This window comes from Gorilla gorilla, chromosome 1 (genome assembly GCF_029281585.2).
Source record: "Gorilla gorilla gorilla isolate KB3781 chromosome 1, NHGRI_mGorGor1-v2.1_pri, whole genome shotgun sequence".
Classification (NCBI taxonomy): Eukaryota; Metazoa; Chordata; class Mammalia; order Primates; family Hominidae; genus Gorilla; species Gorilla gorilla.
The window spans coordinates 26,592,400-26,614,382 of NC_073224.2; the positions used below are offsets into that span (position 1 = coordinate 26,592,400).

The window sequence follows — 21,983 nt, forward strand, 5'->3', positions numbered from 1 at the left end:
TTTACACACAGTTTGTTTACACACATAGGTGGCAAGCTGTAATTTTTTTATGTAATTTATGGTATTTTGCCATAGTTTGCTGACTCTTGATACAAATATGGAGACTTTTAAAGTGAGACTTTTTTAACAATTAAGATGCTGTCATATATCTCAGTAGCCAGCTGTTTCAAGATGATTTTTTGTACATTCATAATAGCTTCTTTGTGAAAACATTTTAAATATCATTTGTAATGGAATGGAAAAGTAATGGTGGTACATTCTGTTATTAGGTACCCTTGTCCTTAAATAGAAGATTATTTATATTTCTAGGATAGAGGTGAACAATGAAAAATGAAATATGATACACTAAATAAAATTTTGTTATTATCCGAATAACTTAAAATTGAGAAGTCTGCCTAATAAACCAGACTTCAAACATATTAAAATAAAAGTGATACAATGAAAATGATGAAAGTTCTTCATATATAATACTGTTGAGGGAAGAGGGAGAGAAATTTTCTTTAAAGAAACTTTTAAGTAGCTCATACTTATTTTAACGTTTATTAAACACATAATTAATCTTGAATCTTAATAATTTCAGGTCTCGATATTTCAAAATCAGTTGTCTTCCTATTCTGTTACTTCTATATCTTCTTATGGTTTCAGTTCTTAGATATTATAGAGAATTTATTAAAAATGTTGATGCCAAATATGCATTATTATTATTCTAGCATTTTTTGGAACATAAGTCAGTCTCCCTATGCCATTAAACAGATTGCCTGGGGGGGCATAATAATAATTTTAAAAGTGCAGCATTGGAGGTAGAATAGGTTAATATAGAAGGCGAAATGATATAAGGAACACTATTTTTTTATATTTCTTAGGTGAAACTGGACCAATGGTAGCAGCTACTCTGAAACTTGGAATTGCTATTTTAAATGGTGGGAACTCCACAGTACAGCAGGTAACAGCTTCCAGTCATTCATATAATGTACTTTTCAGACAAATGGACCATATAGTAAAGAACTATTTGTTGTAAAATGTTTTATTTTCTATGTACAATATGGCTCAATTTTAGTTTACCACAGTACTGAAGAGAGAGCAAAAGAGGGAAAAAGTAATTATGTGATAGTGTTACAAATCCAAACATAAAATGATGTCAAAATATCTGAAAACATCAAGTGTGACCTTTTATCATGTCAAATGAATTCTGGTGCTGAGGTATGAACCACTCTCTCACCATGCATTTACCAAACTGTGGCTCTCTGGTTATGGAACCTGGCAGGGGTAACCAGCTCGTTCTGTTCCCAGAATAAGTGATTATATAGCTTTGAAAAAAGAAAAAATAAAACACTTAATCTCTCCAAAACATTTATCAAAAAATAATGTCTCTTGCTTATGTTTTACTTAAGAAGACCCTCATTTCTTAGTATATATATTCAGAAGTCCTTAGATCCAGAGACAGTAGTGAGAGATCCTGTAATGTATACTTCTTGTCTATGTGGAACTTGTCTGTTTTCTTTATAACTCCAAATATATATCCCACCATCTCCTTTGATCCTGCAAGCCACATCCCTTTGTTTGAAAAAAAACAATGATTGTTTCATTTTTTATTTGACCAAAAGTTATCACACCCCCTGTAAATGGCTATATGGTTTTGTGTCTATGTGCGTATATATGTGTGGCTGTGTATCTGTGTATCATACCTACACTACGTGTATATTTGCTATTTGTGCATTTGTGCGTATATATATATGCATATGTGCATATACTTTGTGCATATGTATCCTTTACATATTTAGTTTGTATTGCCTTCGCTATCTGAAAAAGATTACTACTAAAATTTTGTCTGCTTAGCTGAGCACTTTTTAGAACAGCATTGATAACAGGAATTGTTCTGCTCTTCCAGATTTGGAGAAAAGCAGTATTCTTATTTCCTTAAACCTTTGAGCATGCTTTCTATCATCTTGTATGTGCTTTTACATTTGAAATCTCTAATAAATTTTAACCATGTCAGAAATAGCTGTTTCGTTGTGCTATGTAACAGTAAGCTAACAAGACAAAGCATTGCTTTCGCATTTTTTTACATGTATGTTTAACCAAAATTTTGACCATAGATTCTGGATGTCATTCTGAGAACAAAGGAGAACATTTTAATAGCCAAATGATTCCTATTGTTTTTTCAATTTACAGACTATGGTAATGGAAACTGAATTTCCGTCTATAGCATTAGCATATGGCAGTCACAACTCTCAGATTGTAATGCTGTTTGGGGTTTTTTGTTTTGTTTTGTTTTGTTTTTTGAGATGTCACCCAGGCTGGAGTGCAGTGGCACCATCTCTGCTCACTGCAACCTCCGACTCCTGGGTTCAAGCAATTCTTCTGCCTCAGCCTCCCGAGTAGCTGGGACTACAGGCACATGCTACCACGCCCAGCTGATTTTTGTATTTTTTAGTAGAGACGGGGTTTCGCTTTGTTGGTCAGGCTGGTCTCAAACTCCTGACCTCATGATTTGCCCACCTCAGCCTCCCAAAGTGCTGGGATTACAGGCGTGAACCACCACGCCCAGCCTGTAATGCTGTTTAATGAAATCACCTTGGTATGGAAACCTGTGAATAACATCTATAGGAATTTTCTTCCCAGTTAACTTGCGCTAGAGTATCTGAATCACCAAATTACTTTAAGAGTGACCAGGAGAGAATTAAGAGTAATATATTACCCCTGACATTTTTGGTGCTTGTGGTGATGTGTAAGGCAACTAACCCTCTTATTCCAAGTTTGCGTAACTATCTTGCTTTGAGGCGTGTTCCTACTTCATGATAAAGATGGCATTAGTCATGTTTGTACGCAGTGAATATTTTCTGTCTATTCTAGAATGGAAAGCCTGTTTTGGTTGTTTATTTATTTAATAAACAATAAGATTTTTGTTCAGTGGCCATGTGGTTTCTATAATTCCCGTAGAAAATGCTTGACTACCTCAAGGAGAAAAAGGATGTGGGCTTCTTTCAGAGCCTGGCCGGCCTGATGCAGTCATGTAGGTAAGGACTCACTTCCTTCTTGGGGGTTCTACTCAGTGGTTGTATTTTTTCGAAGCATTTGTTTCTTACTCTGACGATAATTGCACATAGGAGAATAGTTAATGATTAACAACACTTTAAAGTGGGATAATTGGCAGTGTCTTGTTTTCTATCTTGTTTTAAGGGGTTGGTAATATCATAATTAATAACTTACAGAATGGTAATAATGTCTTAAAATAGCTTTCCCATAGTACTATAATCCTAGAGCTTTGGGAGGAAGAGATAGGAGGATCCCTTGAGGCCAGCAATTCAAGACCAGCCTGGGTAACAGGGCAAGACTCCATCTCTACAAAAAGACTAAAAAAAAAAAAAAAAAGCTAGGCATGGTGGCAACACACCTGTACCATAGTCCTAGCTACTCAGGAGGCTGAGGTGGGAAGATTTCTTGAGCCCAGAAGTTCGAGGCTGTAGTGAGCTATGATAGCACCACTACTGCAGCCTGAGAGACAGAGTGAGACCCTGTCTCTAATTTAAAAAAAAAAAAAAAAAAAAGCCTTCCCCGTGTTTAAATAGGGATCTTGGAGAATTAGCGTATATTCTGCATACTTGAAAATGAGTTGTGTATGCTTTTTTAAAAAAGAAAATTCTATTTAGTTTTATTTAGGAGCTTGTAGGCCATTTCTCATTTTGTGACTAAATGATCACTAACTCATTTGCGGTAATCGTTTTCCATTTTTTTTCAAGATTTAAAATTATTCAGACAGCATTTGACTAAGGAATCTGACACACATTTAATGTAACAAGCTATTCCAACGGCAAAAACATAATTATTAGAATTTTATTTCTGCACATCTGCTAGCTTTGTAATGTACTCCCCATGTTGAAACCTATGAATGCTTTATGTTTGACTTTCACATGGATCATTTCAGTGTAGGCCCAGGGGAGACACTAGTCTGCCACTAAGAAAATACGGTTGGTAAGCAATGAATGGAGACATGTTTTCAGTGTACGTTAACATTTGGTTCATATTCCAAGATATATGGTGTTTAGATGTTTGCTCTCCTGAGCAAAGAAAATGTTCTATTAGTCCTCTAAATGTTTTTTTTTCCCTTGTTATTATAGTGTCCTTGACCTAAATGCATTTGAGCGACAAAACAAAGCTGAAGGTCTTGGGATGGTGACAGAGGAAGGATCAGGTATTAATGACTTACATTAAAAGGATCACCTGTCTCCCTTCCCTCCCTGAAACGAGTCAATTATCAATTACCTTTCAAGTAGAGAGATACGAAGTTATTTTAAAATTGATGAAATTCTTACATGATTCATTTCAAAGTTCATAGTTGGACACCGGTCACACCCTAAAACCAACCTTCCACGCTGGTCATTAACTCCTTGTGTGCCAGCCCCATTGCCAGCTGCCTTTCCCCTTATTGGGTTTTCAATAAGGAATAATGGTTGAATGAAGGATCAAGATCCTTTATTAGAGAATTTTCTGGGAAATCATAAACCACATAGATGAACCTTTCAAGAACATTTGACTTTCTTTGGCCACTTTAGCAAAGTCGGGCTCTCAGATTCTTCTATTTCCTTAGGATAGTAATCCTTTGAGCTCCTTCAGTCTACTCTCATTCCTATTCCCTCCTCTTCCCTTCCAGCACAGTGATCCTCAAATCCATACATGTTTGCAAGTCTAGATTGATGAAAGAAATTAGAGACCAGTTATTTTGCTTAAATAATTCTGTGCACAAAAGCAGTGATACACGTGATCTTAGAATTTTTCTCTCTCTAAATAGATGCTGGTATAAACTAGAAAGTTTAGCATACAATGCATTTAAAGCAGAAATAACCTTTGCTGCCCTTTCATTTTAGCAGTATTTATTAAGAAAAAAATCTTCAGTAGTTTTTGGTTTGATTTGTTTTTATTCTTTTGTGTTTGATTTTTAAACTAGTTTTACTCAGGGCCCCGTATGTTTATCTGTTTTTGTTTGTTTTGTGTGGTTTGGATATGTCTTCTTGTCAATTATTAGTTTTGGAACATTGAGTCTTTTATTGGACTGATCTTATTTCAAAAAATAATTTTTTCTCCCATCTTCCATTTGTAGTCTATGTTTATTTCTCTGAAATATTTTAGGATTAACTAATTTATCTATGTATTTTTTTGTTCTCACAAATAGGAAAAACAACATTTCTTATTGTATTTTAAAGTTTATTATTAATACCCATTCTGACATTGCTACCACTATGTGGCTCCCGTGTTTATTTTATTTTCTGCTTGACATTTGGATGGACAAGTCCAGTCAACAAAAATAAGTCATATGGTTACTAAACTGAGTTAGCTACCTTCAAGAACAATCACTGACACCATTCTATAACTTCTTAGGTTTTCTGGCCTAAGGTTCTGGCCTGAGGTTCAGAAGGACAGACCTTTGAGAAAAGTCACCAGTGCCACTCTAAACCGACTTAGGTTTTCTGGACCCATCTGCAGAACTTGGAGCCACTGCAGATCTCAGGGCCTATCACCTGCCTACCTCCAGCATCTCTCCAAAGTCCTAAGCAATTTTCAGCTATAAAATCTCTAAAAATGAATGAAGTCTCTGTCCAAAGCCTGACTTCCCTGTCTTGGAATTAGAAATCAATTTCATTTTCCCCTGTAGTTATTACCTAATGTTCCAGGGGCTCCTACCACAAATCCATTAGTCATTCTTAGTCGCTGTTCATATCAGCTCCCAAAAGGAATAGCAGCCACTTAGGTTATTTTATTCAGCCTCCTTTCCTTCGTCAGGCAGATATGGGTTGGAATAACATTTTCAAGTCCCAAATCAGAAAGAACTTTGTGAGTGTGACCATTCTGATGTGAGAATTCTTTATATCTCTCAAAAGGAGATTGATTTAACTTGCGCATTCTTTTTCAACACATAAGAAAATAATTACTCAAACCGATTAACACATTTTGTATTATTTCTTTACAAACAGAAAAACAAAAGCAAAATCTCAACTTTTTTTCTTTTTCCTCATTTCCTTTTCTTTCGACTACTGTAAATGTACTACCCTCCCTTCCTCAGTCATCACTCATGAGCGTGGTAATTATTAAAAATGAACTGTCTTTTGTTTATTTGCTCTTTTATTTGTTGTTAGCTTTGTGTACAGACTTGATAGTGACAATTTCTGTGCATTCTTTTTTGTTGTAGACTGTTTTAACAAGTAGATTATTTAATTTCCATCGTTATGCATCCTGTTATTTTTTACATTTACACATCTAGCTTTCCTCCTTTTCTTTCTTGTTTCTATGAGGATGTACAGTTATTAGTATGTCAGATATGAAGGGGCAACCAGCATTTCAATTACGTTTTTGGATTGGTTTTGTTGCTTTTCAGTTAAAAACCTTTCTGGTGGGCCCAGCGTCTGCAACTGTTGTGTCAATGAATGATCCTAGAATGTGTGCCCTAGTCTCCCTGTGGCGTTTCTGTCTTGAACATGCTGTGGCTTTATGGCTGTACTGATTGGTGCATGGGAAATCGGTGACAGATTCAAGGAGGATGTGACAAGCTGAGTCTCCTCCTCGCCAGTGTGCTCTGCCAGTTGCCTTTCAAGTATTGGGAGGACTACTGAGTTTTTCCTCTATTCCTTTGAAAATCTGACAGATTACAAATCATTTAACATCAAAACTAATTTTTATTTTTGTGACTGAATTCAAAGAGCAGTAGAAACAATAGCAACTATTTGCTCCTCAAACTAATATACTAGCAAAGATGCCATTAGTAATTCAAAGTAGTTTCTGAAAGACATTCTATGCAATGAAAATAAGGGATGAGATTTTAGATAGTACCTAGGACGCCAACAAGGCTTCCAAGATTAAATTGTGCTTTCTGAATACATGCTATTGCCTTAATCAAGAGACCTATTAGGAGCATATGTAAGGGCCACTCATTAGCTCTATTAATATTACAGTATCTTCCAGATTGTTTTAAGAATTCCTATACAGACTCTTTTGGCATGTTTAAATATATCTGTTTTGAGACCACTCTTTTTTTAAGATCCTATAAAAGTTAAAAAAGCCTACATACACTCATAGGAGAAGAAAAATCAATCATCCCTCTTGGAAGGGATAGAAAAGGCTGAAAAAGCAACATCTGTTAGTGATGTCACTTGCTTCAACACTTGAGGCTCAGAGAGCATGGGCTTAGCACTGAGAAAATAATCTATTGTATCTGAATCTTCTACATCCTCGCCCACTGTTTTTATTAAGCTAAGTCTCTTCCTAATGATGACAATATGACCATAAATTATATAGCCATGGAAAATGTATAAGCTTAAATGCATGAACTTTTGATACCCTCAACCCTCCAATGAGGTAGCTATTACCTTGACTTTATAGGTAAGGAAACAGAGGAACAGAAAGGTTTCTTGACTTGTCCAAGGTCACACAGCTAAGCGGCAAGGCTGAGACTGAAATGTAGGCATTCTGCCTCCCACTGTTTAATTTACAGAGTGAAGTCACTTCCCTCCCATCTTTTCATGTTCTTCGGGGGCTTACTTCATGTCTACCATTGCCTTAGGTAGCATTTTTTTTTTTTTTTTTTTTTTTGCCCCTTGACTTACTGTTTGCTTATTTAATTCTTTTTGAGATGGAGTGTTGCTCTGTCGCCCAGGCTGGAGTGCAGTGGTGCAGTCTTGTCTCACTGCAACCTCCACTTCCTGGGTTCAAGCGATTCTCCTGCCTCAGCCTCCCAAGTAGCTGGGATTACAGGCCTGCCACCACAATTGGCTAATTTTTGTATTTTTAGTAGAGATGGGGTTTCACCATCTTGGCCAGGCTGGTCTTGAACTCCTGACCTCAGGTGACCCACCCACCTCAGCCTCCCAAACTGCTGGGATTACAGGCATGAGCCACCACGCCTGGCTGCCCCTTGACTTATTGTTCTTTGTCCCTTTCCGGGACACAAATCTCTTGCCACATTTTGCATTTATTGTTAAGTTTCAAAATTGCTTTTGAACTTTTTATGGTTACAAATGTTCCTAACCTGGTATTGAGATGCCATGAGGAACTGTGTGTTTCTTTGAGGTTTGTATCTACAGATTTCAGATGAATTATTTATACTGTTTTTTTCTGCTGCCATTATTGTCATGCAAGTTTGACCTCTGTCTCCTTTTTATACTAAGTTTCTCTCATTTCTATGAAAGTCTGAGCCTCCCAGTTTTTTTTTTTTAAAGGTTTTCAGGAAATGTGTTAGTTTGTAATATGCTCAATGTTGTCTGTGCTGTATATTTTATATTTATGTGTTTTCTTTTAATGACTTAATCAAATTCAAAAACAAAACCTGTATGAATATTGAAAATGTCATTCCATTCTTGGATTTTTAATTTGCTTTTTTATCAGAACCATTAACCCCATTACCAAATCATTATGACATTGAAAGTGCAATTTTTCTGCTTTCAAAATTCTTCTTGGAATATAGCAGAAGATACTGAATTTTTTTTTTTTTGATCATGAGGTAGTCCTGGACTTCATAAAAGCAAGACGAAGTTTTGAAGTTGATCCGATTTCTTAAAAATAGTTTGATTTTTTAAAATCCTCACTACAACATTAACTACCAATTAACCTTCCCCACCTTTCCATCTGTATCTGATAATTTGTTTCACTGAGGTTCTTACTGATATATTTATAATCATCTAATCAAATGTATGTGAAGTTGAAGCAACACAAATTGATTAATTAAGCAAAGAGATTGAATTGATCTTTAAGTATTGGTTACCCTAACTTTTTGTAACTCTTTATTGCTTAATTATTTATGGGCTACCTTTTCCTCAAGATTTTCCAAATACTTTCACAAGTGTAGTTTAGTATTCTGTGTACCTTATTCTGCCATTCTTGTGGGTAAATTTTCTCTTCAAGGAAAACTTGTGATGTTGGTTCGTGGCACCAAATACATTTTCTTAACATCCTTGCAGTTTTTAAACTTTGAAGCGCTCATTTAAATTAGAGTGACTATTATGTGCTAGATGGTGTCCTAGGCATTGGAAACAATTTAGGAGCTCAGTACTGTGTAGACAGACTTGTAAACAAATAACTTCAGAACAATGCTTTATGCATATAAAGGAATTTAGGTGGAAGTACTTAGCGGCTGGGATGTTGCGGGGCTGGGGGAGATGTGTAGTCTGAATTAGGAATCAAGCTGGTGGATAAGGAAGGCAAAGACATTCCAATGCGAGGGAACAGCATATGCAAAGTTCAAGGTACCAAACACGGCAGAGAATGGTGACTAAGCTGTTGTGAAGGAAAATGATCAGACTAGAGGATGGAAACGTAGTACCTGGGAGGCCACGAAGGACCTTCTCTGCCCTGTCAAGGAATCTACACTTTATCTGAGGCCACAGAGAGCCATTAAATACCACTTAAGTGATACTATGTGTAGTGTTAAATGATCCACCTAGAATTGAGTTCCTAACGTTTATTGTTCAAATAATGCTTCTGCTAGACTCCACTAACAGTACAATGTAGATTTCCCATTTCTCAGTCATGCTACTAAATAGAAATTGACTCCTCCAAAGATAGTGACCAGCATTATTATTTCCTTCATGGCAGTGGGAGAGCTCTGAGTTATGCCTAATGATAGATTAGAGGGAATTCTTCAGAGTAGACTTTTCATACAGTTAAAGAAATCCATCTGTTTACCAGGGAAGTAGGATAATTGGAATGGTGCTTTTGAAAAATTACTCATAGGCAACATTGTGTAAGATAGGTATCAGAGTCTCAAGGCAGGGAGATCAGTAAGGATGCTGATGAATGGAATGGATGAAAAACAATTAAGAATTTCAGTGAGAGTCTTGATAGCTGAGAAGCTTAGGCTTTGGCTATAAGAGAAACAAACAAGATGCAATCACATTTGAAAGCAAAGGGATTTTTTTTCCTCTCCAGCTAGTTTAATTTGTTTAAGTTAACAGAATGTACTTTAATTCTGTTATCCGTGGGACAAACCTGATTTGTTTCACATAGTGGTCATTTTCATTGTCTTGGCATCGGAAATAGGAATGCATTGTATACACTGCTGTCAGACTGTTAACTAAATTTTAATAAATGCACTCAGTGGAATTTATAGAACAAACAACTGTCATACAACCTACAGAAATTCTGTAACTTAGAAATTTAGGTCATTTGACCTAAGGCTTCACATTTATTTCTTTTGTGCTTTGTAGACTTCAAAGCACTTTTAATTGTTTGAGCCAATTCGATTCTCCCAACAGTCCTATGAAATGAGGAGTTGAGGAGTTTGTTCATCTCTATATCAACATGATGAAACGAAGGCTCAGAACAGTGAACTGACTAAAGTCACGTATCTAGCAATGGTTTTCCTTTGATTCTTAAATTGATGAAAACAAGCATGAGTTCACAATTTAAATAACATATAGTATATGTAATGATAATCAGTCAAAGATTTTATTAGTTACTGATGGTAACTTTACAACATTTAGAAACTATAGCACACTGAATTCAGAAAGGCCATATAATACTGAAATTATCTGTTTATTTCCTGTATCTTCCATTAGACTGTGAACTTCTTCAGGTTCGAGATTATGTTCACCTCACAAGGTGCCTGCCATAGAAGAGTGAATGTTTATTGAAGTTTACTGGAATCATACTCTTTACCAGTCGATAGCTATATGACATTGGTTATTTAATTTCTCAGTTGTTCACTGAACCACAAAATGGCATTACATTTAGCTAAGTTACAGGATTATAATAAACCTGAATTGAAATGATGAGATAACATATCTAGCACAATGCCTAGCACACTGTAGTCAGTAACTAAATATTACTGTAAACTTATTTTTTTAATTTACTTTTTAATTGAATTGTAATATAATTGAAGCAGTCATACTTAAGCCGCTTAAACAGCAATATTAAAACTTCCCACATGGAATAAAATACCTGACTTTTCACTATTTTAAAATATTTGTAGCATTTTTCAGTTTTGGCAAGATGCAGAATCGATCTTAAGGTCCCCTCAAGATCCACAATCAGCATAATTTCCTCTATGGCAGCGGGGTGCTTTTGAGTCAACTGTATAGATTATAGGGGATCCTTTAATGTGGCCAGTCCTATGCTTCATGAATCACCTTTTACCTGTGCATTATTGTAGATATTGACATGACAGGACCTGATAAAGATAATGTTAGTCTTTTGGAGTCTATTTATCCTAATTCACCAATTGTAGGTAGAATAGTAGCCTTTAAAAATGTGTTAACTTTATTAGATCTTTAAAAATAGGACTTACTCTTTCACTCGTAGCTTGATTAAATAAAATCTACCTAGATTATTTCCAAGAAAAAAATGTAATTTTGAGAACATTTTAATCCATGAAGATGGTGTTCAGGAGATATAAACACAATTAATAAATTCAAATCGCTTTATTCAGCAGCTTGGCATGATATTTCCATATTTTTTAGTATTATTGCCACTGCACCTAATATATTAACCTTTCCACAATTTACAAAAAATTACCACAGATTATGAAGAGCCAGTGACGTAGACAGGGTACATGTTATCTTTATTTTATATAAGAGAAAATGAAGGTGCAAAGAATGAACTCAGAAGCAGCAACAATAATATTGAAATACCTCTCCCTTTATTACAGTATTAAAAATCTTAAGCCTCTTATAACAATGAAACCAAAGGGATGTCCTTCACAATATGTACCTTGAGCCCTCAGGCAGCAATTACAAATCATAATTTACCAGTGTAAGAGCACTTTCAACTACATGTTACTCCATTCCGTTATTTGTTATTGATCTTAGTTTCCATCTTACAATGGAATTTCTTTTGCACACATCACAAAATAGACTGCTGATCCTGTACCTTCTGCAGACATAAAGCCATCATCCATCTCTGTTACTCTACCACTTATTTGCAGCATGGGCAATGGCAGCATTTTAATCAGATAGGAATGTCTTCATTAAGCAACAGTACCCCAGCTTATACCTGGTATCACCTGATGGTAAACGAAGGCCTGACTCGTCCCCTCCCTAACCCCTCCCCTCTTCCCATTGTTCTGCGATGTACGGTGTGTCCTTATATAAGTGAAATTACTTGTACGTGTTTCGGTATACAGTCAAGAAAATACTGTGTGTGTCGACAATAAATAAAACCTTATGTTATAAATCATTATGCATTGTGCAGAGCATTTTTAGGTACACAGGTAGATTATTTCAGTGTTTTTCTGAATACTTTCTAGTAAGGGTTACTTCTTTCACGAATATATGAACACCTAAAGTGTGTACATGGTTTGTTGATTTGTTTTTTGAAAAAAAACATTGCAGATGGGCTCACAGGGAAAGAATCAATAAGCCTATGTAACAAACTCATAATATTTTGATTTAAATATCACTTTAAAGACTCTTCTGATTGATTAAGGTGACTCATGAAAATGGAACTAAGTATCACCAATGAAGAGTTTAGTTCCTTTATTTGCCTGAAACATTCTCCCTTTTGTTTCCTATCCTATCGTGAATTTAAACACTGAGGAATGGACTTATCAGCCAACTATGGGAGATTCAACACAACAATGTGCCTATAACACTTAAACTTGCCACATCTGATTTGCATACGTGGTGATTTTCGCATAGTCACCAAATTTCATATCTTGTGGGCTAACAGGGAAATGAGTACAGTGATTTTATGTACCTTTTTTAATGTTTATATTAGTTTTCAAAATGGTTTTGCTTCCTAACCCTACCATTATATGAAGCCTCTCACTTTGAAAGTCACAGACTGCGGACTGGTAAGTCCATCAGCTCTCTGTCACTGTGATCATTCATAATTTCACTTAAAGTAAACATACGATCATTGCATCATTTTCTTTCTCAGCCCAAAGTATTTCCATTCTGTAAAAAGTTCTTTTTTTTTTTAATATGTAAGTCCATTCATTCACTGGCTTTTTTGTCATTTTGCTTTCTAAACAAATTTAGATTTGGGAGCAGCTGCTCGTAATGTGGAACTGTTTTTTTCCCCCCCACGGACACTTTCTGTCTTGAAAATCAGCTTCATTTGTGTAGTGCTGTTCTGTGTTTGTTTCTTTCCTTGTGTTTTTGCTTTCAAAGTAACTTGTGATCAAGATACCTTTAAATTGAAATACAAGTAAACTGAGCCCTTTTCTGAGGTTTTCTCCTTGCCCCAAAAATATTTGTTAGTGTTGGATGATGCAGAGAAACTTCTGTAACTAGGGGATGCTTTTCTTTTCACCTTTCTTTATTAGTTTTAGCTCTCACAACACCAGCCACCAAAGTCTGTCTTTTGGTTTCATATTTAGAATTAAGGTTGTTTGCCATTTCCTCCTCCTATGGAAGTAATGCTCAAACCAGTCACATCTCTATTTTAGATTTCAGAAATCTTTCTTTCTTTTTATTCAGTAGTCAACCTGATAACAAAGTTAATTAAAACAAGTTAATCAACAATTTTCTAGTGATTTACAGCTTTCACAAAAATCCATGAATTATTCTTTAATAAAAGAAACTCTTGGCCCTGCTTTTTTGGATACACAGAATGCTTTCCATTGAATCATTTGGTCATAATCCGGGTACAAAGCAAATTTAACACGTGTGAGAGATGCAGAAAAAGGTCCCTTCTATGTACACCTTGCCAAATACAAGAACATAAAGAAAGAAAAAAGCAAAGTTTAAGCCTTTAGGTCATTTGTAAAATGTTGCCAAACCCATGCTGCTACTTTTAACAGAGAAGTCTGAGTTTTAAAATTCAAATGTTCTTTTCTTACAAAGAAAAAGTGCCTCTATCTGCCAAGCGCATGATCTTATGAGCTTCAGATAGAAAAGTGGCTATGACTTGTGACTGTTTTTGGTTCAGAACAATGCTAGATCAACATGCAAGTTGTATGGAGGTGGGGACAGAAAGGGAGGGGCAGGCTGGGGTGGCTGGTAATGTTTGATCCCTCTGGACTTCCCACAGGAGAAAAGGTTCTGCAGGACGATGAGTTCACCTGTGACCTCTTCCGATTCCTGCAACTACTCTGTGAGGGACACAACTCAGGTTTGTGAGTCCCCAGAACTTCTGATGATACTAAGGCATAAATAATGTTTTCAAGCCAGTAATAACAAGAACCTGTTAGTTCCAATTATGCATCGTTCTAGAGACAACAAATCATTCTAGAGCATGACTCTGCATTGGGAACTGGGATGTTTTATATATTGCTTCCCTGCTTTCACAGTCCTCGGATAGCCATTTCACTTGAGTCTTATCAATAGTTTTGATGTTAGGGAAGACACATGAGGCTGGGCGCGGTGGCTCACCTGTAATCCCAACACTTTGGGAGGCCGAGGTGGGAGGACTGCTTGAACCTAGGAGTCCCAGTATCAGCCTAGGAAACATAGCGAGACCCCCATCTCTAGAAAAAATTTTAAAAATTATCCAGACATGGTGGTGCATGCTCATAGTCCCATCTACTTGGGAGGCTGGGGCAGGAGGATTGCTTGAGGCCAGGAGTTCGAGGCTGCAGTGAGCTGTGATTGCCCCACTGCACTGGAGCTTAGGCAACACAGCAAGATCCTGTCTCTCAATAATAAAAAAAAAAGACAGAGGATTTATGAAAAACATATAAATAGTTATAGAGTAATATAGAGTATCATTTGTTTTGCACCACTTCTCTTTACCTTGAGTGTATACATACTTCATTGTACTAGTTAACATAATGTATCTCCATTACTTGTTTACACATCTAACTCTCTACTAGGCTTGTGCACCCCTGAAGGCAGGAACTCTATCTTAATTTTATCTTGGCTGACCCCAGCACTTTGCACAGTACTGAGGAACAAGTGATTAATGAATAAATAATTTCCTTCTTATATCCTCAAGGATAGCAACCTTTTTTAGTCATTCATTTGCCCAGAGCTCTAGAACTAGGAATGAGGAAACTGATATTAGCAATATCTGAGACAAAAATTGAATATTGATCATCTATGGAGCACCCAGATACACTTTTGGGGTGATCACTTTTTATGGAAAATATAAATTATTTTCATAGTAAAACTATTAGATAAAAACACTGCACTAACCCACAATGATTTTGCCATAGAAAGCATTTGCCTTTGGAGTTCTTGGAATGACTCAACTTGAACTTCTGAGCAAGCATTAATAACATTTTTTTATCTTGCATAGATTTTCAGAATTATCTGAGAACTCAGACTGGCAATAATACAACTGTCAACATAATTATCTCCACTGTAGACTACCTACTGAGAGTTCAGGTATGTTGCTTTCCATATTAGTAACAAATTAAAAGGGTTGGTATGTTGAAACAATACGGCAGAGTTTTAATGTGTTTTGGTTTATAACTAGAAAGGAGTTTTTGAAATAGTTTATCTCTGATCACAACCTCTCAGCAATTCTTAGAGCAAAACAGCCACTGTTATCTCTGCTCCTGATGCTGCCTCCTACTTTTGCTCATTATTTTATTTCTGTAAGTAGAGATTTTTCGCCTGTTTTTTTAGCTTGATGGTATTTTAAAGTCATTTTCATTTTATAAAGCACTTTTATACTCTGCTCCTTCTTCTACAGTTGTTAGACAAATTGGGGAAGAATATTTGGAACATTTGTAGGAATAGGAAAGAAAGGCTTTGCAACTACTACCATACACTTAAATTTGATAGTCTAAGGTCAGTTCTTTTCAGCTGTCCTAATATTTGCATTAATTTTCACACCACATTGCTTAAAAATCTCTGATATTGTAATCATATTTGAGAACATTAATCAAACTGAATTGAAGATGTAGGCCTCTTAAATAATGAGAGCCCTGTACAACTTTTTTCCCCTCATTTTATTTATAAGCTAAACCAGGCACAGTATTTTTAAAACTATAAATGCAGACGTTCAGCTTTTTCCTTAATCTTTGAGTGTGTAAAATCACAACCTTTTTTTTTTTCTAACTGAAAGCTTAATGTGGTGGGGGAAGGGGCATTTTGAAGTCAGTACACCAAGAAGCGTTGCTGAAAACACATTTGTCATTTTAAAAATTGTCTGAAAACCCAAATGTAGTTCACAGCTCAACTAAATTGGATTATTTACTTATCCAACCAAAATATCTTTAAAATGTATGTTATTGTTAAATACATCTGGTTTATAGAGATTGATCTTATTTAGATATTTGTTTACAATTGTTAGTATTTACAAATTTACAAGCAATCCAACCAGTTTCCTCAGGGACAGACACAAAAGCCATGGATATCAGCGAGTTCTCACTGATGCAATGTTATTAGCTTTGTTGGAGAAAATGGAGGCCAGATGTCGGTACCCCAAAAAAGATTGTTCCATGATTCATCTATTTTCTGTGCTCACATATGAAACATCTAATTTTGCTCATGCATAAATATGCTCCAGTCTTAATTCTTATGTTTGTGAAGTTCAAGGTTATCAGACAGTAATTTTTAAAGCTAAGTTTTCTTCTTCTTGTCTTCTCTTCAGTTGTTAGCTATATCTAAGAAGGAGGTTCACATATTGTATGTTTAGGAAAGTCATTGAAGAATGATATTTACTTCACAGATATTTTTGTTTGCTACCATATCTATTATTTAAAATACTTCTCAGGCATAAAGTCCAAGACTGGTTAGTCAATGGTAACTTTAGAATGTGACTTGATAATAAATAATATCATCTCTATTTCCCAGGAATCAATTAGTGACTTTTATTGGTATTACTCTGGGAAAGATGTTATTGATGAACAAGGACAACGGAATTTCTCCAAAGCTATCCAAGTGGCAAAACAAGTCTTTAACACTCTTACAGAGTATATTCAGGTAAACATTTAAACATGGTTGCTATCTGTAGCACTGAATTCCACAGAAAAATGCAGTATATCTAGAGTAGTTTCCGTATCTCCTATTGACCCCTTTCTGAGTTTCTTTGCAAATTGCTACAATTAAAATATTAGGCTAAGATGTGAATTTATGTGGAATGAAATTGCTTCACCATTTGGCAGGTTGAGATATGATTAACTCCTTAGAGGCATGGACTGTGATGTTAGCTCTATTGTACCTCCAGGGCCTGGTATATGTATTAAGCACTTAGTAAATATTAAGGAAGGAAGGGCGAGCAGGCACAACATTAAACCATTCTTTCTGGTATTCCACTAAAAGTGGGAAGAAGTTTCATAGAAACTTAAGAAAGAGAAGAGTGTCTGAAAACATCGCGTATGTATATTATAGATAAAATTCCAAATAGCGTATAGAATATTCTTTTCTTTTTTACATCGATTTGTTTTATATTCTCCTTGGACTAAGCTTCTAGCCTTAACTTCAGATTTTTTAAAGATTTTATAAAATTCTGGGTTTTTCTTCAATCACCAAAACTTTGCTGATGACCAGTCATCTTTCCTTTCTGTCTTGTCTCAGTGGACATATTACCCTGAATCATTCACTATGTTTGACGTGCCGCATGCTAAGGATAAAACAGGAGAGAGAAACTTATAATTGGCTTTGTGAGACTAAACATAAGCTTGTGGGGAGAAGAAAGGTTAAGTTAAAAATAAATTGTATCCCAGGAGCATAACAGTTACAGCTGTTTGAGTAAATAAATGACTCATGGCCAAGTACAGCCAACCAAGAGTAAGTGCTGTAGAGGTAGGAAGACCTCCTCCAGGCTCACTCACCTCTGCATTCAGTCCCTTGGAAGCATGGCACTTTTTCTATTTTTTGCCTTGGTGGGGAAGAGGAACTTTATTTCAGCATTTCCAGATGGAAAAGTCACACTTGATAATTCTAATAACATTTCCTTTAAAATCAAATAAAAGTGAAAGCTTAAGTCAGTTTTGGTCTACTCACAGTCCCATTTCCTTACCTCTCCTGGCTTCCATTATTGCCTTAGTATTCTCATGCATGCCTAGAATGATACCAGCACAACAACATTCATGTGTCATGTCCTGAATAAATAACAGGATTGACTGATGACATTAGCAAGCCACTGGATTTTCCAGAAATGGGAATCAGGATGATTTCTATAATATATTCCAAATGAAACATAACCGCCATTTCAGCTAAGAGTAGGCATCTCTTGGTTCCTAAAATAATTGAGATTCCTGAATGTATCGAAATCTAGAAGCATCCATTGAGCTCTTACTATATGCAAAACTCTTTATTAGGTGTTGTCATAGAACACAGATTTCTACGTGAATGTTCAAAGGATATTGGATAAAGTCACATGGCTTATTGTGCTTGGTTCATAAGAACCAAAAAAAAAAAAAAACCCAGAAGTAACAAGTAACTTCTCTTGTTACTTATTTTTTATATGACATATTTTAAAATAACAATCGTATCTGAAATATGTATTTTGGAACAATTTTAGTATTCAGAAAAGTTGCAAAGATAGCACAGAGGGTTTCTGTATATGATTCACCCAGCTTTCCCTAATGCTGACATTTTATATACTCATGGCACATTTGTCAAAACTAAGAAATGAACATCGGCACATCCTGTTAACTAAATTACAGGCTTTATTTTGATTTTACTAGTTTTTCCATTCATGTTCTTTGTTTTTTAAACTTCTGGGATACAATCCAAGTTACCACATTACATCTAGTGAAATATATTTTAGAGAAGCTTGCCTTAGTGGTATATCTGCTGATAAATACTGATACTATGAAGATAAGCTTATCATTAGCTTCGTGCTGCTTCTGGACTGCCTTTTAGATTACAGCATTGCGTATTGCTTTATTATTCAAACTTCTACTAACTATAGAAAGTTATATAAGGGGGAGATCCAATACCATTGAAATAAGTGGAATTACCTATAAGATTGTAATCCCAATTTAATAAAAGGGGAAGAATTGTTTGAGTAAGAGGACGTTGTATTGTCAAGGTTCCTAGAGTAAGACCATGAGGTAGTTGTTGAGAAAAGAGAAAGTTTGATCTGTCCTTGGCACAGGGTCCTTCTGGTAGTTAGCAAGGGTTTTCCATGTTGCAGGTACATACATCATGAGAAAAAGAAAGCAAGGCACCAGACTAGGGAGTTTACAGCTCCCAGAAGCTGAGGACCTAAGATTGAGCAAGCCCTGGAAAGGACATTCTGTGTGTTTCAGGTTTTAAAAGAAAAAATGGGTACTTTGGCTTTGGGCTTGCGACTCTGTCACATGAGGGTTGGCCAAACAACTTTTGGTCACCTAGCGGTTGCAGGAGAGCACAACCCCTTGTAATGCTTCAACTTTTGATTTAAACCTTAACTATCACAGGAAGAAAATTATTTCTGACTTGAAGAAAAAACAAGTTTATTTTCCTAAAAATGGCTTTCTAGTGTTCACCTCTTGCACTTTTCCTCCTCCCTAATTTATATGCCATTGGAATACCAAGCTGACACTGAACATCGACCACAGGAAAATCCTAAAGATCTATTGCTTTCAAACCAGAGCTGTAATAGCCAGATGGGACTAATTATAACCAGGGATGAAGGAAACTATAAAGCTACTATATCTCGTACATTAAATGAGCTGGATTTAATGAACTACAGATTAAAATAACCTGATTCCTTCTCACCACTGTCCCTTCAGACTTGCTTTGTCGACCATTTCTTTACCACTAGAAGGAATCTTGTGCACTGGCCACTTTCAGATAAATAAAATCATGTCAGTCACTTTGTCACAAGAATAATCTCATTTCAGTAAAACTTCCGCTTACCCTTGGGCCTGATTTTCAGCTGGAAAACCTGGAGTGAGGGTGCAGTCAAGAACTCCCATCTGGATGTTGTTCATTCTGGAAGGAGTCCAATCTAGGCTTTTTTTACTCTCCCCCCTGAAGGTTCTTCTCTTTCTCTCTCTCTTTCCCTTTCCCCTCCTGGTTAACCCCAGGCTTCCTCTGGGTTGGAGCTGTGGGAGAGAGGAGGTATGGGGAAGGAAATGTCTCTTCCGGGGCACATGTAATCCCAGAGTGCACCACGGAGCTGGCCCTCTGGTGTGGTGTGTTGTATTTTTTTATCTAACGTGCGAGCCTGGCCCTCTTAGTCCTCCAGTGCCTGGAAATGACTCTTTTCCCATCCAGTTTAAAGTTATTCAATCAGACCTCAAGCATCTGGTGGCCCCCATCCACCTTGGAATTATGTTACCATTTCAGACTGATTTCAGATGGGGCAGAATGGCCCCTTCCTGAGTAGTCCATATAAGAAACACATCTTTTTTGTCATATGCTGTCTGTCACACTTTCTAATACCAGACCTTATGCTACCCAACAACTTCAGAAGACAGAAACTGAGCTCACGTGATGGTTCTCCTGAAGCCTCTTCTCTCACTTGGTGTAAGGGGATGCAGAAGTAATGAAATGGAGAGGCTCAGCACACGGAGAACCCCCTCCAAAGTTTCCCCCTTTTCAACTTCAACCCCTTTATATCCTTAGAGTGGAAATATCTATTTTTAGTCACCCCTTTTGCAGGTAGTGAGTCTACTGCTTTTGTAGACAGTCATTCTCATAGTCATATGAGAATACATAGTCAGTATCTCAGCTGTAGGGCCTCAAGAGATGCTGAGACAGGAAAAAGTTCTGTTTCAACATCTTGGATCTGGCCATCTCTTCCAATCACTTGTTTCTAGCATAAGATCTGAAATGTTTTTATGCGGCCTGCAATTTAAAGGTATTGTAAGTTATTTGCCTAAAGGAATGAAGGAATTTGAAGTTAAGAACAGTATTTTATGTACTTTTTTCCTAAGTAAAATCCCTGTTATTTATTTTCATGGTTGATGTAGATGGGTTTACAAAACTGAATGATGGTAGAATTTTTTCATTGGAAAGTGAAAATAGAAATTGGCTCCATGAAAACAGTCTGCGTGTTACAGCAGATCCACCCTAGTATTGATACTTCAGAAGTGTCAGCTAAGAGAACAAAGTTAGGTTTGTTAAAAGATAAACTTAGGCACAATAACATCTTAACAAGTTTATCTGAGCATTCAACTATTTATGAATTGAGCAATACCAGAACGCTAATGATTCAGCACTTCACCAAAGGTGGGGGCACTTTTATAAGGCGTTCCTGGAAGCAAGACAAGAAATTTGGTAAAAGTGGAAAGTCCCTAGTTAGAGGTTAGTTGGCAGTTTCTGACTGGTGAACTCTCTAGTTAGAAGTTAGTTGGCAGTTTCTGATTGGTTAAGCTTAAATTTACATTGAGTTGGGATTTGGTTTTCTTAGGGAGGAACGCAAGACACTGGAGCCATCTCAGCCTAATGACTCCCAATTAGTTATTTTAACCACTTCCAATTGCCTTGGATTCTGGATTCGTGAAATTAATAAGCAAGTATTACTCTTTTAAAACACGTCAATGGTTGTACCATTTGTAAAATAGTTGTTCAATTAAGAAAACGTTGAAGAGGATTTTTTTTCTCTATATGAATGCTTTATCCAGGTTACTGTTTAGGAGTAAAAGGTAATCACCTCTCATCTAAAGCATATTCTCAGATTCTTTTGAATGCAAGATAGTGACTATTGATTGATTTGACTAAATAGCCAAAGCACCCAGACCTTAATTTTTTTCCTCTAAATAGAGGAGATCAAAGCCAGACAAAAAAAAAAAAAAATGATTCACAGAATATAAAAATCCTTGAGAAACTTTTTTTGGAATATATTAAATGTTTTAAAGAGGAACGTATTTCTCTCTTAAGGATTATTATCATCACTGTATCTCCTTCTTTCGCTTTGAGTTCCTATCTTTTTAGATAACATGCTAGCAGTGAAATATATCAGCAGTAAGTCAACTTTTCCCCTGTTATTGTAAAGTTTGTTTTGGCAAATAAATTATGAGGAATAATTGCCGTTTGTCTGTTTATGCTCCAGGGTCCTTGCACTGGGAATCAACAGAGTTTGGCACACAGCAGGCTGTGGGATGCTGTGGTCGGCTTTCTTCATGTGTTTGCCCATATGCAGATGAAGCTGTCGCAGGTAAACTAACTACCTTCCTCTCTCCTAAATGACAAACTGGAGACTGTAACCACCAGCAAAGTAAACATGCTTTTTGA

At 36.2% G+C, this 21,983-nt stretch overlaps 1 protein-coding gene across 3 annotated transcripts in view; it reads left to right on the forward strand.

Moving 5' to 3' along the window:
• The window catches only part of RYR2 (ryanodine receptor 2), a 790,171-nt gene that overhangs the window by 712,454 nt on the left and 55,734 nt on the right, over positions 1-21,983 (forward strand). For 2 of the 3 annotated variants that reach the window (XM_063708025.1, XM_063708026.1), the window contains 7 exons: positions 864-943; positions 2,941-3,017; positions 4,119-4,192; positions 13,954-14,034; positions 15,160-15,248; positions 16,665-16,793; positions 21,802-21,906. In XM_063708025.1, the coding sequence (XP_063564095.1) occupies positions 864-943; positions 2,941-3,017; positions 4,119-4,192; positions 13,954-14,034; positions 15,160-15,248; positions 16,665-16,793; positions 21,802-21,906 (635 nt within the window). Of the gene's footprint in view, positions 1-863; positions 944-2,940; positions 3,018-4,118; positions 4,193-12,739; positions 12,773-13,953; positions 14,035-15,159; positions 15,249-16,664; positions 16,794-21,801; positions 21,907-21,983 lie in introns of all 3 variants that reach the window. The other variant, XM_063708024.1, reaches the window with a different exon arrangement.